Source organism: Delphinus delphis, chromosome 1 (genome assembly GCF_949987515.2).
Source record: "Delphinus delphis chromosome 1, mDelDel1.2, whole genome shotgun sequence".
Taxonomy (NCBI): Eukaryota; Metazoa; Chordata; class Mammalia; order Artiodactyla; family Delphinidae; genus Delphinus; species Delphinus delphis.
This window is the reverse complement of record NC_082683.1, coordinates 34,959,836-34,974,024: the sequence shown is the minus strand read 5'-3', so window position 1 is coordinate 34,974,024 and position 14,189 is coordinate 34,959,836. Positions and strand designations below refer to the sequence as shown.

At 50.4% G+C, this 14,189-nt stretch overlaps 1 protein-coding gene across 1 annotated transcript in view; it reads right to left on the bottom strand.

Moving 5' to 3' along the window:
- CFAP57 (cilia and flagella associated protein 57) overlaps positions 1 to 14,189 on the bottom strand; it is a 77,239-nt gene that overhangs the window by 22,749 nt on the left and 40,301 nt on the right. Inside the window, exons 12-17 of the mRNA XM_060004392.1 lie at positions 13,932 to 14,093; positions 10,013 to 10,168; positions 8,434 to 8,527; positions 7,613 to 7,803; positions 3,862 to 4,035; positions 2,678 to 2,836 (exon numbers count right to left, since the gene is read on the bottom strand). Of these exons, the coding sequence (XP_059860375.1) occupies positions 2,678 to 2,836; positions 3,862 to 4,035; positions 7,613 to 7,803; positions 8,434 to 8,527; positions 10,013 to 10,168; positions 13,932 to 14,093 (936 nt within the window). The remainder of the gene's footprint in view (positions 1 to 2,677; positions 2,837 to 3,861; positions 4,036 to 7,612; positions 7,804 to 8,433; positions 8,528 to 10,012; positions 10,169 to 13,931; positions 14,094 to 14,189) is intronic.

Below are 14,189 nucleotides of genomic sequence, written 5' to 3'. Positions count from 1 at the left end.
ATCCAACGAATGAAACTCAAGTGATGCTGCATAGCTTCCCAGGCTAGCTTGGAAAAGGCCGAGCAGATTCCACCTGGTTCTCTTGGAGCACGTGCTCTGGGAGGCCATCTGCTATGTGAAAAGTCCTCCTACACTGAGAGCTCCAGGCTGGAGAGCATGTTTGGTGCTCTGTCAACAGTCCCAGCTAAGCTCAGCCTCCCAGCCATGCTGGTCAAGGGGCTGGACATGGGGATGAAGAAGCCACCTTGGAGGCTGGTCTTCCAGCCCCCTGCTGCGGGAATCACCCAACTGAGGCCCCACCAGGACCCAGACATCGGGGACACAGACAAGCCATCCCGTTGTACCCTGTCCAAATTCCAGACCCACAAAATCTGCAAGCATAATAAAACAGTTGTTTTCCACCACTACGTTTTGGGGTAATTTGTTGCAAGGCAATTGTAGTTGGAATGTAGGTCTATCCATTACCACACATTTACTGCACAAAGATCTTTTGCCAAGGTCGGAGATTCCACATAGAAATACGCCACAGTCCCTACCCTTACAGAGAAACACACTAGCTGGGAAAGCAGATGTGTCAACAAATGTAAACCTACACTGTGACAGGTATTGTGGAAGACGGAGGCACATGGAAGGCGTGGTGTGTATTGAGGGTGCTGAGAACAACTTGTGTGAGTCAGGATGGTGGTTCATGGGGACAGTGAGAGGTGAGCCTGGAGGGGAGGAGGGGAGAGAGGCAAGGGTCTTCCATGTTGGGTTAAAGAGTTGAGAATTTATCCCGGAGGCCAGGAGTTGGTAAGCTATAGCACTCGGGCCAAATCTGACCTGCCGCCTGTTCTCATAAAGTTTTTTTTTATACTTAAAAAAAAATTATTTATTTTCGCTACGTTGGGTCTTTGTTGCTGCACGCAGGCTGTTCTCTAGTTGCAGCGAGCAGGGGCTACTCTTCGTTGTGGTGGGCGGGCTTCTCATTGCAGTGGCTTCTCTTGTTGCGGAGCACAGGCTCTAGGTGCGCGGGCTTCAGTAGTTGTGGCACGCGGGCTCAGTAGTTGTGGCTCATGGGCTCTAGAGCGCAGGCTCAGTAGTTGTGGCGCAGGGGCTTAGTTGCTCCACGGCATGTGGGATCTTCCCAGCCCAGGCCTTGAATCCGTGTCCGCTGCATTGGCAGGCAGATTCTTAACCACTGCACCACTAGGGAAGCCCATGTTTTCATAAAGTTTGATGGGAATGTAGCCAAGCCCATTCATCGATGTCTTGTCTATGGCTGATTTTATGCTACTGCGGCAGAACTGAGCAGCTGTGGCAGAGACCACACTGCTTGAAAATATTTACTCCCTTGCCCTTTATAGAAAAAAAATTTTGCTGCCCCTTGCCACAGGCAGTTGGGACGTGTGAAAGAATTTTAAGTGGAAGAGTGACAATAATTACAGAGTGTGGTGGCAGGGAGCCCGGATGGGAAGTGGGAAGGAAGGCCGTTAGACCCGTTAGGAGGCTGGTGCAATTTTCTAGAGGTCTTAACCTCTTTCTTGTCAAAAACCCACTTTGAGTTGGGGGGAGCAGTAAATTGGGAGATTGGGGTTGACATAAACACACTACTATATATAAAATAGATAACTAATAAGGACCTACTGTATAGCACAGGGAACTCTACTCAATACTCTGTAGTGACCTATATGGGAAAAGAATCTAAAAAAGAGTGGATATAGGTATATGTATAAGTGATTCACTTTGCTGTACACCTGAAACTAATACAACTTTGTAAACTAACTCTACTCCAATAAAATTTAAATTAAAAAAAAAAACCCTTTGAGAATCTGTGGAGAGCTTTGACTCCTCCCTAAAAAATGCCCAGATACAAATGCAAACGCTCACTTGCAGAAATGATATGTGCGCACTGTCTCATCTCATCCTTATCAGAGCCCCGGAGGGCCGCATCCACAGGTGGGGAAACAAGGCTTGGATTAGTTGCCTGAGGTCCTGTGGCCAATTGCAGAGGCTGCCCTGGAACCTAGCTCACTAGGCTGAAACCTGCGTTCTCAACCACCCAGCAGTTGTGTCCAACTAAGGCAGCAATGGCAGAGGGACTGGAGAGGAGGGTGCGGAGCCTGGATTTGCTCAGGAGGAGGATATGAGATTTTGGATACGGAGGTGGCGTGCCTCACAAAATGTGATGTGTTTCTTTTAGTGTTTTGTGAGAAAGCCATCCAGAAAAATGATACCACTTTCTGGGGTATCCAGTGGTTACAGGGCCAACCACGGGGGAGTTCCTCTCTGACCAGGGGGACCACATGGGCGATGGGGTGAGTGAGTCCATGGGATGGTCACCCTGGGATGCCTGGCGCAGTGGCGAGCAGGGGCCTGGCAGTCGGCACTCAGGTTGTTACCCCAAGTCCGTCACCTATGAACTGTACGAGCCTGGGCAAGATATTTACCCCTCGGAACCAGTTTCCTGAGCTATACAACTGGGTGGCTCATGGTCCCTGGGGTTGTTGGGGGAATTGAATGGTATGTGTTTACAGCGGTTAGCCCAGTGCCAAACACACAGTAGGCACTTCACCCCACCCCCATCAAGTTCAATAAATGGGTTCCAGGAAGGCAGGGACCCTGTCTCTTGAGCTGTGTCCTCATTGCCTGGGTCCGTCTAGGCGGGAGTTGAGGCGGGACACAGGATGTACTTTACCTTATCCTGAATCGTCTCGTCTCTTTCCTGGATCTCCTGCTTGAGACCCAGGATGTCCTTCTCCAGGGACTTGATGACTCCTTGCAGCTTCACCTGCTCTCCCTTCAGAATCTCAGTGTCGTTGGTTCGCTCTTCAATCTCTTTCTGCAGGTTGCTGAACTAGAGGAACAAACAGCAACGACAGAGACCACCAGAGCCTGTGAACTCATCTCCATTCCTCCTGACTGCCTGTAGACTTTAAGAGCTCCCCATCAGAATTTGGGACAGTCAGGAACTTCCCAGGGGACAATTCTGTCCGACAAGATCCAGTCCCATCCCCTTATGTGAAGAAGGGCTGTCTGCCTTAAGAGGCTCCAGAGAGACCAGTTCCCCCAGCAGATCCAGAGTCTTCCATGACCACACTGACCCTGAAAGGCTGGGATCCATGCCCCATCGAGGTTGCAGAGGTTGGGCCCTAACTGATGAGCCATCTTAGTCATGTCCAAGAAGGGAAGATGTGATTGTCCCCTGGATTGACTAGTAGTGTGATTTCTAATAGGAAAGAACATGAGCTTGCTTTGAACTTGGCTTCTCTTAGGCTAAACGTTTCGGGGCAACTGGCAATTCTATAAGGATCTATGAATTGAATGCCTCCTCACTCAGCCATCAGTGACTACAAACATCTCCCCTGCCTTATAACCTAAGCATCCTATACTCCCAATCTTTCTCCCGCCCACAGAGTCTGAACAGGAGCACCCCTGAATCCCTGCACTGAGAGCCTGAGGACACCTCCAGGTGAAAACTTATCTATCTCACCTCCAAAGACCGCATGTCCACTTTAAATATTTAGCTCTGAAAACTCTAAATTCCACTTGCCAATAACTGAAAGCCCAGGGCGTCCACCAGTGTCATGGTGAACCTCACCGTCCCTGCAAACAGGAAAGAGGAGGGGGAGCCCCGATGGTTTCCCCGTCAGACGATGTGGTAAGGATCTGTCTGCCTGTCTGGGCAGGGGGAACCCTCACACCAGCCGGTGCTGTTTTCCTAACCCGCTTGCTGGAGATGAGGACATTCAGATGGGATCTTGCCAGGTCATCCCGGGGCAGAGCCGCCATCAGCCGGCTCCGTGTCCGTCTACCCACCCCATGCTTTCTCTGTAGTGAGGCCCTGGTCTGCCCCCAGGCCTCTCGGGAACAGCCTGGTACCTTCTTCCTCATGATGCCTGTTTCTCCTTTGAGCCGCAGGTTTGATTCCTTTTCATCCCGAAGCTTCTTCTCATACTTGGTTTTGATATCTTGGATCTCACGGTCTTCATCTTCTTCAATCTGCTTCTTGGTCTCTTCAAACTCGCGCAGCTGCTGCCTGACATCTTCCTGTGCCTGGCTCGGAGAGAGGGAGAGTGTGTGCCCAGGGAAGAGGGGACACGCGGCACCCTTGTGCTCAGAGGGCCTGGGACGAGGTGAACATACAAGGCCTATCATGGGGATGGGAGACCGAGTGTTAGTACAGTAGTGGAAACCAAGGCCATGGGTCCCTGGACCCTTCCACTTTCTTTCTGTCCTTCTGTTTGTCCCCCTTTCCCTACCAGATCAGGCCTTGGGCTCTATCACTTCAACCACTGTCCCACCAACATCCCCCAATCCTGTTCCACCTCTGGTCTTCTTCACACTGACACCAGCCCCCTTCTATCTTTCCCTCACTAAACTTGTGACGCTTGTAACTTTATATTTATTTGTGGAATTACTTGATTGTCTCTCCCATTAGATGGAAGCTCCTGGAGGGCAAAAACCCAGTCTATCACGCCCACCAGGAGTTCCCAGTGTACAACGCACACTGACACACAGTAGGTACTCAATAAATATATGAATGAATGAGTGAAGCTTTAATTCCACCCTCCCCCTCCTTAATCCAACCAATCCCGTCCTTTTCACCTCTTGAATCCATCCACTTTATGCCTCTGCCACTGCCCAGGCCCCTGTCATCTCTTGCCTGGACTGTTGTCAGCCTCCTAGCCAGCCTCCTGCCTCTGGTCATGCTTCCCTCCAGTCGGATCTCATTCTCTAGTCGAGGGGAGCTTTCTAAACCACACACCTGGTCATGCCAACCCCCACTTGCAAGCCTTCTCTGGCTCACCCTTGTCCTCATGGTAGAGTCCAGACTCTTGAAACGGGTCCACAGGCTCTCAGGAGGCAGTTCCAGTGCATCTCCCTGGCCTCAGCCATCACTCCCACCCCAGGCTCTCTCCAGTGTGAACTAACTTCAGTTCCCGCAGTGTGCATGGTCCTCAGCTGCTGAGCCTGGATACCCGCTGTCCCTCTGACTCCAGCGTCTTCCCATGGCTCTCTCCTATTCTTCCTCCGGCTCGCGGTTCAGCTACATTTCCCGTGTGCATACTGTACGTCCCCCATCACTTTACATTATATTGTAAATGCCTGTTTGACACAGAGGCTCCTTGACGGCAGGGCCACATCTCCACCCACTGCAGTGAACACCCAGCACATATCTGGTACATGTCGGTGCTGAATGAGGAAAAGCCTAGAGCCCAGATGCTGGGAAAACGAGCTCTGCCTGGTGGAGTTTGGGGAGTGACTGGGGCAGGGCTCCTCCTTGCTCACTGCTGCCCAGGGGTGGACATTTACATCACGGTAGAGTCAATGGCTTTCTTCTCACACTGACCCTGGTATTCTCCCAGGCTGCATGTACCATCCCTGGACTGAGTGTTTTGGAGGTTGAGTGAGACAAGGTGGTTTTAAAACTGGGCTCAGTGGCCTCCTGAGAAAGGCTTCTCTTTGCCCATCGCGTCACCAGACCCTTGCTGGACAGAAGCCTGGCCAGGGCGGCTCCGACTGCAGCCTAGAGGGGCCCGCAAGCCCCTGCTCTTGGTCTGGGAGATGTTGCTAAAAAGTAGAAGCAGCCCAGCCGGTAGTAAGATGGCACTCGGGACGAATCTCCCTAGGAAGGTTCTGAGTTGAAATCTTAACTGACTCAAAAGAAGAAAAGCCTTGTCATCACTGTGGGAGGAAGGCTGGCCTCTCTCCCCTCTGGGAGGATCGATCCATTCACCCTAAAATCAGAGCCCAGCAAACCACGATGTTGCTGTGTAAGCCACATGGGCGAAAGGGGCCCGGGGGTCCTGAGAACGCAGAGGAGGGATGCTTAGCCCTGTGGGAGGGAAGGGTTAGGGAGGAATCGTCAAGGAGTTAGCTCTTGTCCTGAGTCCCTGAGGGGGCAAACAAGTGTCTAGATGAAGAGGCATCATCCTGAGCAGGGGCTCAGAGGTTGTGCAGGAAACTCCCAGAGGCTCCACATCACTGGACAGGGGCAGCTGGAAATGGGGCTGGGGAGGTGGGCAGGGCAGCGAAGGAACATTCCTCACGCCGTGGAACTGGAAGCAGGCCGGGCTCAGGTGCGGGTGGAATCTCTTAGCTCCCCCTCTGCTATCAGAGCTCAGCCTCTACCAGGTCTGCGGGACCTCCACCCTCTACTTCTCATCACCTATATATCCCCCACTGCCTGGTCACCCTCCCTGTTCACCGAAGACTTCTGGATGTCAACTCACCGTCTTCCCTGCCATCACCAGGCTGGTTACAGAGGATCCTAGAACGTCTCCTGGTGCTTTGCCCCTTATCTTCCCGCACCCACTCTCAGGTCCACCCCCTGGAACGGTGCCGCCTCTGAAGTCTTAAAATACAGGCCCTGCTCTCCGAGCACAGGTGACTTCTCTGTTGGATCCCAGGTGCACCATCCCAGCTCTCAACCTCATCACGTCCCCTCGCCTGGTCGTGGTTCCTCCACTGACTCTTGGTGCCTTGCTGACCCTCTCTGGCCCGGACCCCGTGGCAGGTCACCAGCCAACCTTTATTTTCACCACCCAGAGAAGCCCCAGCTCTGGCTCAGGGCGGCTCCGGGCCTTCCTCTCTCACACACCTATTGCTGAGCCCTGCTGTGGAATAGCGCACGGCCTGCTGGGTGAACGCCGCCAGAATTCGCCTCTCAGACCTCAGCTGGGCCTTCAGCTACAGACCTGCCCGCCCCCTTCTTAGTCACTCCCTTCCTCATTCCCTTCAAAAATCACTCCATACTTTCGTGACTCTCCTGCCCTCTCACTGTCAGCGACAACGTCTGCCAGAATTTCGTGCCAAAAAGGACACCATCTGGCCTCTCTCATTTTTCCCTTCATCTTGGGAAACGAGATATTTTGGCAACCCAACTGCTTGAATATTCTATGACTTTGCCCTGCCTGTATATTCTTAACCTCCTGCATTTCCCAGTCTCCTGGTTAATTCCAGCTTCCAAGCCTCCTGGATCTCGGTAGCTCCTGCCAGGGAGCTTTCCAGACCTTGCAGGCCAGGGTGGGTGCTGTGTCTGCGTTCCCCACTGTCCCGTCTACACCCTGATGAATATCAGCCTGTGTGACCGCCTTTCTCACCCACTGAGAACCTGGCCCCATGTTTCACTTCGCTTCACCACCCAGCACTCAGGCTGGTAAACCAATAAGACACAGTCTGTGTTTGTTGAGTCAGCGCAGGAATGATTTCACTGGCTTACAATGTCTTGCAAGACATAAGAAGTTACGAAGGGGTTTCAGGCAACCACCTTTCCCATGGTTCAGGTCCCTGTTCCTCTCCAGTTCTAGAGGCTTCTTCTAGAAAGCTCTCCCCAGTGCTTAAGGCTCGAAGGTACAGTTAGGAGAGAACAATAGTTATGAATTTAGTCTATCCAAGGAACTTTAGTTTCAAAAGCTGAGCACCTCCCAGCTCAGGGAGTCCCTTGGCCGCCAGGGAAACAAACATATAAACAGCACAAAACAAAGCCAAACGAAACACACTTGGAAAGGAAGGTGGGGAAGGAAATGGAGGTCAAGCGAGGCTTCCCACAGCTCTCTGGACTGTTCCCAGGCCAGGCCTGCAGGATGGCACCGTGACAGGGAGGCACAGCTCTGCTTCCTGCGAGTACCTCTTCCAGGAGGGTGATTTTCTCCTGCAGTTTGGCCTCGTAAAACTCAGTCAGCTCCTCCAGGGCCTGGCTCTTGGTCTCATCGTTATCCCGAAGCTGTTTCTCATACTCTTCCTGCATCCTCTGGGACTTGAGCTGCAACTCCTGGTACTTCTCATATTCTAGAAGCAACTTTTGGTTGTTGCAACATTCTGGAGAGAAGCAAGGAAGGTTATTTCAGGAGGGACAGTAGCATCAGCCTCAGGGACACCCAGGGGAGCCTTGGGTGCTTTTCCAGCCTTGGGCCCCCTTCCAGCACCAGCTAGAGCTCCTGCCTCCACAGGCGAGATACAAATGCACACCTGTCTTCCTCACGGGCCCCCCACGCCATCGTTTTGTCTGGCAGCCCGATTTCCTCCCTTCACCATCTAGGCGGAAAGGTTTCCAGGAAAGTGCAGAGGGGTATTTGTGGGTTCAGGGCCAAGAAGAATGCCCTGAGTGTGCAAAATGGGTACTAGTACCCCCATTTTATGGGACAGCAAACTGAGGCTTGGTGAGCTTAGGTGATTCCCTAGAGCACCCAGCAAGTCCAGGTGAATATGGGACCCAAGGCAGCCTATCAGGCTCCAAACCCACACTTTTCCTACCTCCTACTGGCATGCAGTAGGTGTTTAATTTGTGTTTAATCAATGAGTAAATACACAGGAGCAAAAACCATAGTGAGTTCCAGGGGATAAATGTACGCTGTTTATAGACTGGGGCTTCTGCTGAATCTGGAGGACTCTCAGACTTTGCTCCCAGTCAACTGCCCTCTGCCCAGTGGCCTCCACTGATGGCCTCACCCAAGTCCTGCAGTTCCTGGCTCTGTTTTTCCAGGAGGTCTTCCATGCGTTCACGATGGAGTGCATCCTGCTTTTCTTTTTCTGCTCTTAAAACCTAAGACACAGAGTAAAATGCTCTCATTTCTACACATCTGCTGAAAGCACCACCATGAGAAGCACCAATTGTACAAGTGAGAGCCTCCTTCACTCACACACATTTCCCAAGCCCTTACTTTGCACCAAGCACTGTTCTACAAGCAACATGCAAGCTATCACTTTTATTTGCATTATATTCTGCTGTGAAAATTCTATACTATCTCTATTTAGATCCTTCTACGAAATGAATCTTGTCAATGATGAGTTCAGTTTTGGACATGCACCAAATGGATTTCTGGGTAGAAAAGGTAAGGACTGATTTGAATTCTCTGTTGTCAGCACATTGCTCTCAAGGAAATCCTTGGCTATGTTAATGTATCAGCTTCTAAGAAAGTGTTTTCTTTAATGGAGCAGGAAAGCTCTTTGCAGGAAGGGGAGGTATCTAACTTTGTGCTCAGATTACAGAAGGCACCGATGTTTGTTGATTAAATGAATGAAATAATAAAATTAACTGCCAGGGTGTTTTTAGACCCATGGAGATAACATAAAAGAACAAATATCACTTGAGCAAAAAACTGGCTGTTCTGGTGAAGGGCCAGGCAGATTTGTACAGAACAGAGAAATCATTCTGGGAGAGTCCTGGACCATCTTTAACTACAGGAAGGCCATTTAGATTATATATTTTTTAAATTAATAATTAATTATTTTATTTTTTGTCTGCGTTGGGTCTTCGTTGCTGCGCACGGGCTTTCTCTAGTTGCAACGAGCGGGGGTTACTCTTTGTGGTGCGCGGGCTTCTCATTGTGGTGGCTTCTCTTTGTTGCAGAGCACAGGCTCTAGGCACACAGGCTTCAGTAGTTGTGGCATGCGGGCTCCGTAGCTGTGGCCTGCGGGCTCTAGAGCGCAGGCTCAGTAGTTGTGGTGCACAGGCTTAGTTGCTCCGAGGCATGTGGGATCTTCCCGGACCAGGGCTCAAACCCGTGTCCCCTGCATTGGCAGGCGGATTCTCAACCACTGCGCCACCAGGGAAGCCAATTTAGACTAATTTTATTTAACCTACTGATAATTCTGAGGTCAATATCCTGCTAGCTCTTCTCTTTCCATACTTTATTTTTCTTGTTACTTTTCATTTTGCTTTTAAATAAGTTTCTCTTGACCACAAAGGTAATATATTCTCATGGTGGAGAATTTGGAAATTATAGAACAGCATAAAGAACAAAATTTAAACTATCCACAATCCCAACTTCCAGAGATAATCACACTGCTAGCTATTCTCTTAAAAATCGTTCTATGTGTATTTATTTTACATCATTAATAGCATTCACTATAGAGAGTTCTATATTCTGCTTTTTTTCCCACTTAGCACTTCGTTGTAAGCATTTCTGATGTTATCAACTATGTTTTAAAATCGCACATTATCATATGTCTTATTGTTTGAGTGTGTGCCAGTTGTCTTGAGTGAGCAGGAAATTTCTTGTTATTCGCCGTTGTTGGTTCAACAGACCTGGTTTTTCATTTCCAAGGACTCCATTTCCTGGAGGAACTTGTCTGTTAGTTCCTTAACCTTCTCAGAATAGTTCATGTCCTTTAGTCGAAGTTGATACTCATTCTCCATTCTTAACTCTTCCACACGAGTCTTCAGCTCCAACATAACCTGAACCTTTGGGAGAAGGACACAGAATCAACAACAATCACAGTGCGGGTGAATCAGACTATTTAAACCCGTGGCCTTGAGCTCTCTGAGACCTACAGCTCTGCTCAGGCTCCAACGCATGTGTCATCTTTCTGCACAAGGCACACAGACCAGACACTAGGAGAAATAGGAGCTTCTTCCTCTACCCTCAAAACGTGTCATCAGTGAGCTCCACTGTGCAACAGGCAGCATGCTAATAACTCACATCTCCTTCGGCTATGCTTAGATGTCACCTCAGTGAGGTCTACACAGACCACATGACTTAATCTTGCTTCCTTCCCCTTCCCATTCCCGGCACCTCTGACTCCCCCCATCCCCTTACTCTGCTCTACTTTTTTATTATTCCCTTAAATCTTGGCACTTTTAAATGTTACTTATTATTTTAGGGTCTTTTGTTTTCATCCCCCACTAGAATTTAATCTCAAGAAGGCTGAGATCTCTGTTGGTTTTGTATGCTGATGTACCCCAAGTACCTAGAACGGTGCCGGACACAGAGTAGGCACTCGAAAAATATTTGTTGAATCATGATTCCCGACCCCATGGAACTTACAGTCTACTGAGACAGCCAAGGAGACATAACATTACCAATTGTGATAAGTGCCCAAAGCCAGGGAGTGTGCACGCAGGCTAGGGTAGAGAAGGACTGAGGGCGGATGCACTGGTTGGGGGGTCTGCATAGTTCAGTGGGGGACGGTAAGGGCCTGACCAGAGGTGGGGAGCAGAGCAGAAGGGAAAGATTCCAGAGAAAGAGATTTTAGGGAACGTGGTGCCTGATGGGTTGTGGGGTGAAGTGAGAGGACTGTGGATGGAGACCGTCTCCCCGGCCCAGACAATTCCCTGAGGGTTGCATTGGCCTGTCTTGCTTCACTGCTTTATCCTGGGAGCCCAGCACAGGACCGGCACTAAACAAATATGTATCAGATGAATACATGGCCCTGGGGGCCCGCCGCGGACGAGTGGGACACATTTTGGTGGGAATGACCTGGTTCTGACATGTTGCATTGGAGGCACCTGCTCATTGCCCTTCTCCGTCCTTCTCCACATTGCTGCTACACAGCAGTCTCTTCAGACACAAATCTACTGAGTCATCCCCTAACTTAGATCATCAGTGGGGCCTTAGGAAGCATTTCCAAGGTCTAAAACATGGTGTAAAAGGTCCCTCACTATCTCTCTGTTTCACCTCCAACGCTTCTCTCCGGCATCCCCTCTACTCTCCAGCCCCACCAGCTAGGAGCATCCTCCCCAGAGCATCCCCCCTCGTCCGTTTGCACACACTCATTCCTCGGGGTGGAAGGCCCTTTGCAACTTGTTCTGGAGGCTCCATTCAAGGCTCACTTCCCCTGGCACCAGCTGGCCTGGGTCAGGGTCCCTTCCCTGTGTTCCCACAGCACAGTTCCTTCATAACACTCATTACACACTTGGTTCCCTTTTAAAATTTTACCTGTACTTCTTCCCATGATATGAGCTCCAGGACCATCTATGTCTTTCATTTCTGTAATCCCAGACCTAGTACAGTGTCTGGTACATAGCACATCTTTCTGCAAATACTAGTTAGGTGCATGAATAAATGAATGACTGAATGAGTGGGTAAATCACGATAGTTACGTAGAATGTCATAGAACGTAAAGAAAAAGAGAGAGCTGGGAATTCTGGGCAATGTGGCTTTTAAGGCCAGTTGAAGGAAGAGCCAGGAAGGGAGCTGGGGAGGAACAGTCCGAGAGGCACACAGGCAATGATGTGGTGTGGTCTCCTGGAGCCCGAGAGGAAATTTCAAGAAGTGAGCAGAACATACACTAGTCACTTCCAGCTTGGCAGCCGTGCTGTCAGGCCTAGCTGGGGGCTGGGGGCTGAGGTCAGGAGTCAGCCCAGACACCTCAGGCTTTTGGTGCAGCCTGGCGTCTCCTACTTGGTGTCTTCCCCTCCCCTCTGAGAAGAAGAGAGAAAATAGAGAAGAAGGAAGAGGAGGAGACACATTTGCCTGCAGGAGGTCAGACTCTTAACTCTCACAGCCTCTTCCTCAGCCTTTCCTCCCACTTCCCTTTCCTGCGGAAAGTTCCAGGGAGCTCTAGGAGGGCTCTCCAGCAATCGCCAGGGGCCTATCATCCTGCTCTGGGGCCATTGTGGTCCTGTTGGTTTCGCTTGTCTCTGTCCCTCACTTGGAGTTTTTTTTTTTGCGGTACGCGGGCCTCTCACTGTTGTGGCCTCTCCCGTTGCGGAGCACAGGTTCCGGACGCGCAGGCTCAGTGGCCATGGCTCACGGGCCCAGCCGTTCCGCGGCATGTGGGATCTTCCCGGACCGGGGCACGAACCCGTGTCCCCTGCATCGGCAGGCGGACCCTCAATCACTGCGCCACCAGGGAAACCCCTCTGTCCCTCACTTGACTGTGAGTTTCCTGATCACAGGGCCCATCCTGTCTTCTCCCACATGCATCCACAGTGACCAGCAAACAGTAGGTACTCAATGAATGCACTTTAAACTCTGGCTGAACAGCAGTGAGCTCGCAGCTGTGCACCCTCTGTGAGCCCCGTGAGGTTACCACCCAGTCGGTTTCTCCCTCGGGGAGCGCAGCACTCAGAGCGCTCAAGACACATCTTAACGGACTGTTAGCTGCATCAACAGGAGGGCAGGTGCTCTGAGGTCACGATTAGGAGAGTGCGCTCCAGATGAAGTCTGGATTGGAACTCTGGGCCTACTCCTAATTAGCTCAGTGACTTTGGACACGTCACCCAACCTCTCCAAAACCGTTTTTTGAAACGTGGGGAAAACAACAGTATCTTCTCCATAGAGATATTGGGAGATTTAAATGAGAAAATACTTATAAAGTAATTATCACAGTGTCTGCTTCATGGCTAACCTAAAAAAAAGTTGGTGATTGGTTATTATTATTATTATTATTTTTTTAATTAATTAATTAATTATTTATTTATTTTTGGCTGTGTTGGCTCTTCGTTTCTGTGCGAGGGCTTTCTCTAGTTGTGGCAAGTGGGGGCCATTCCTCATCGTGGTGCGCGGGCCTCTCACTATTGCGGCCTATCCCGTTGCGGAGCACAGGCTCCAGACGTGCAGGCTCAGTAATTGTGACTCACGGGGCTAGTTGCTCCGCGGCATGTGGGATCTTTCCAGACCAGGACTCGAACCCGTGTTCTCTGCATTGGCAGGCGGATTCTTAACCACTGCGCCACCAGGGAACCACCTGGTGGTTGGTTATTATTACTGTTATTGTTTTATTATTGAGAGGAGTGGGTTTCAGGACTGTTTTATAAATATCTTTGTTTTTTTTTTAAAGAAGTTTCCAGATACCAGCAGTTATTAAGTTTCACAGATACAACTGGAATATACAAGTTTGTCACTTTAATTTTGTAAATATTTATCGGAAATATTTATGTAAATATTTATTTACGCCTTGCGCGAGCTGGAAACTGCTGGTCCTACAAGTAAATTATATGTCGTGGTTCCTGCCCTCAAAGAGTAGGAGAGGAAAGATAGGTCACAGGCTAGAAGTAGAGCTCAGCGTAAGTCAAGACGATCACGTGGCAGAAGGACAGGTGGGGTGGGGAGGACACAGAATGCAGCGGTGGTGGTGTGGGCGAGCATGTACAGGGAGCTGTGGGGGTCTGTGCTGGGCACAGGGGAAGCCGGGCTAGAGAAGGGCTCTATGCCGGTCCCAGGACTTTGGATGCAGCCTGGTATGGAATTTCCATGTCCCTCTTCACTAGATCCAATTCTTACCTTCTCTTCCATGTCCGTCTTGGTAACCAGCACCTCTTCAGCAAAGCCCACCTCCCTCTGTCGCCTGATTCCCGGACCATCCTTATCAAAGACCTTCCAGGTGAACAGGCAGCCATCCTCGGCGACGCTCAGCAGGAACTGGTCATCAAAGGTGAGCGACATCTGAGGAGACAGAGCATGGACAGGAGGCTTTCGCAGGCCGTGGAGAGCAGGACTGAGCCAGCTGTTGTGCAAGCCCTCCCTCCGTGCCAGCCTGGG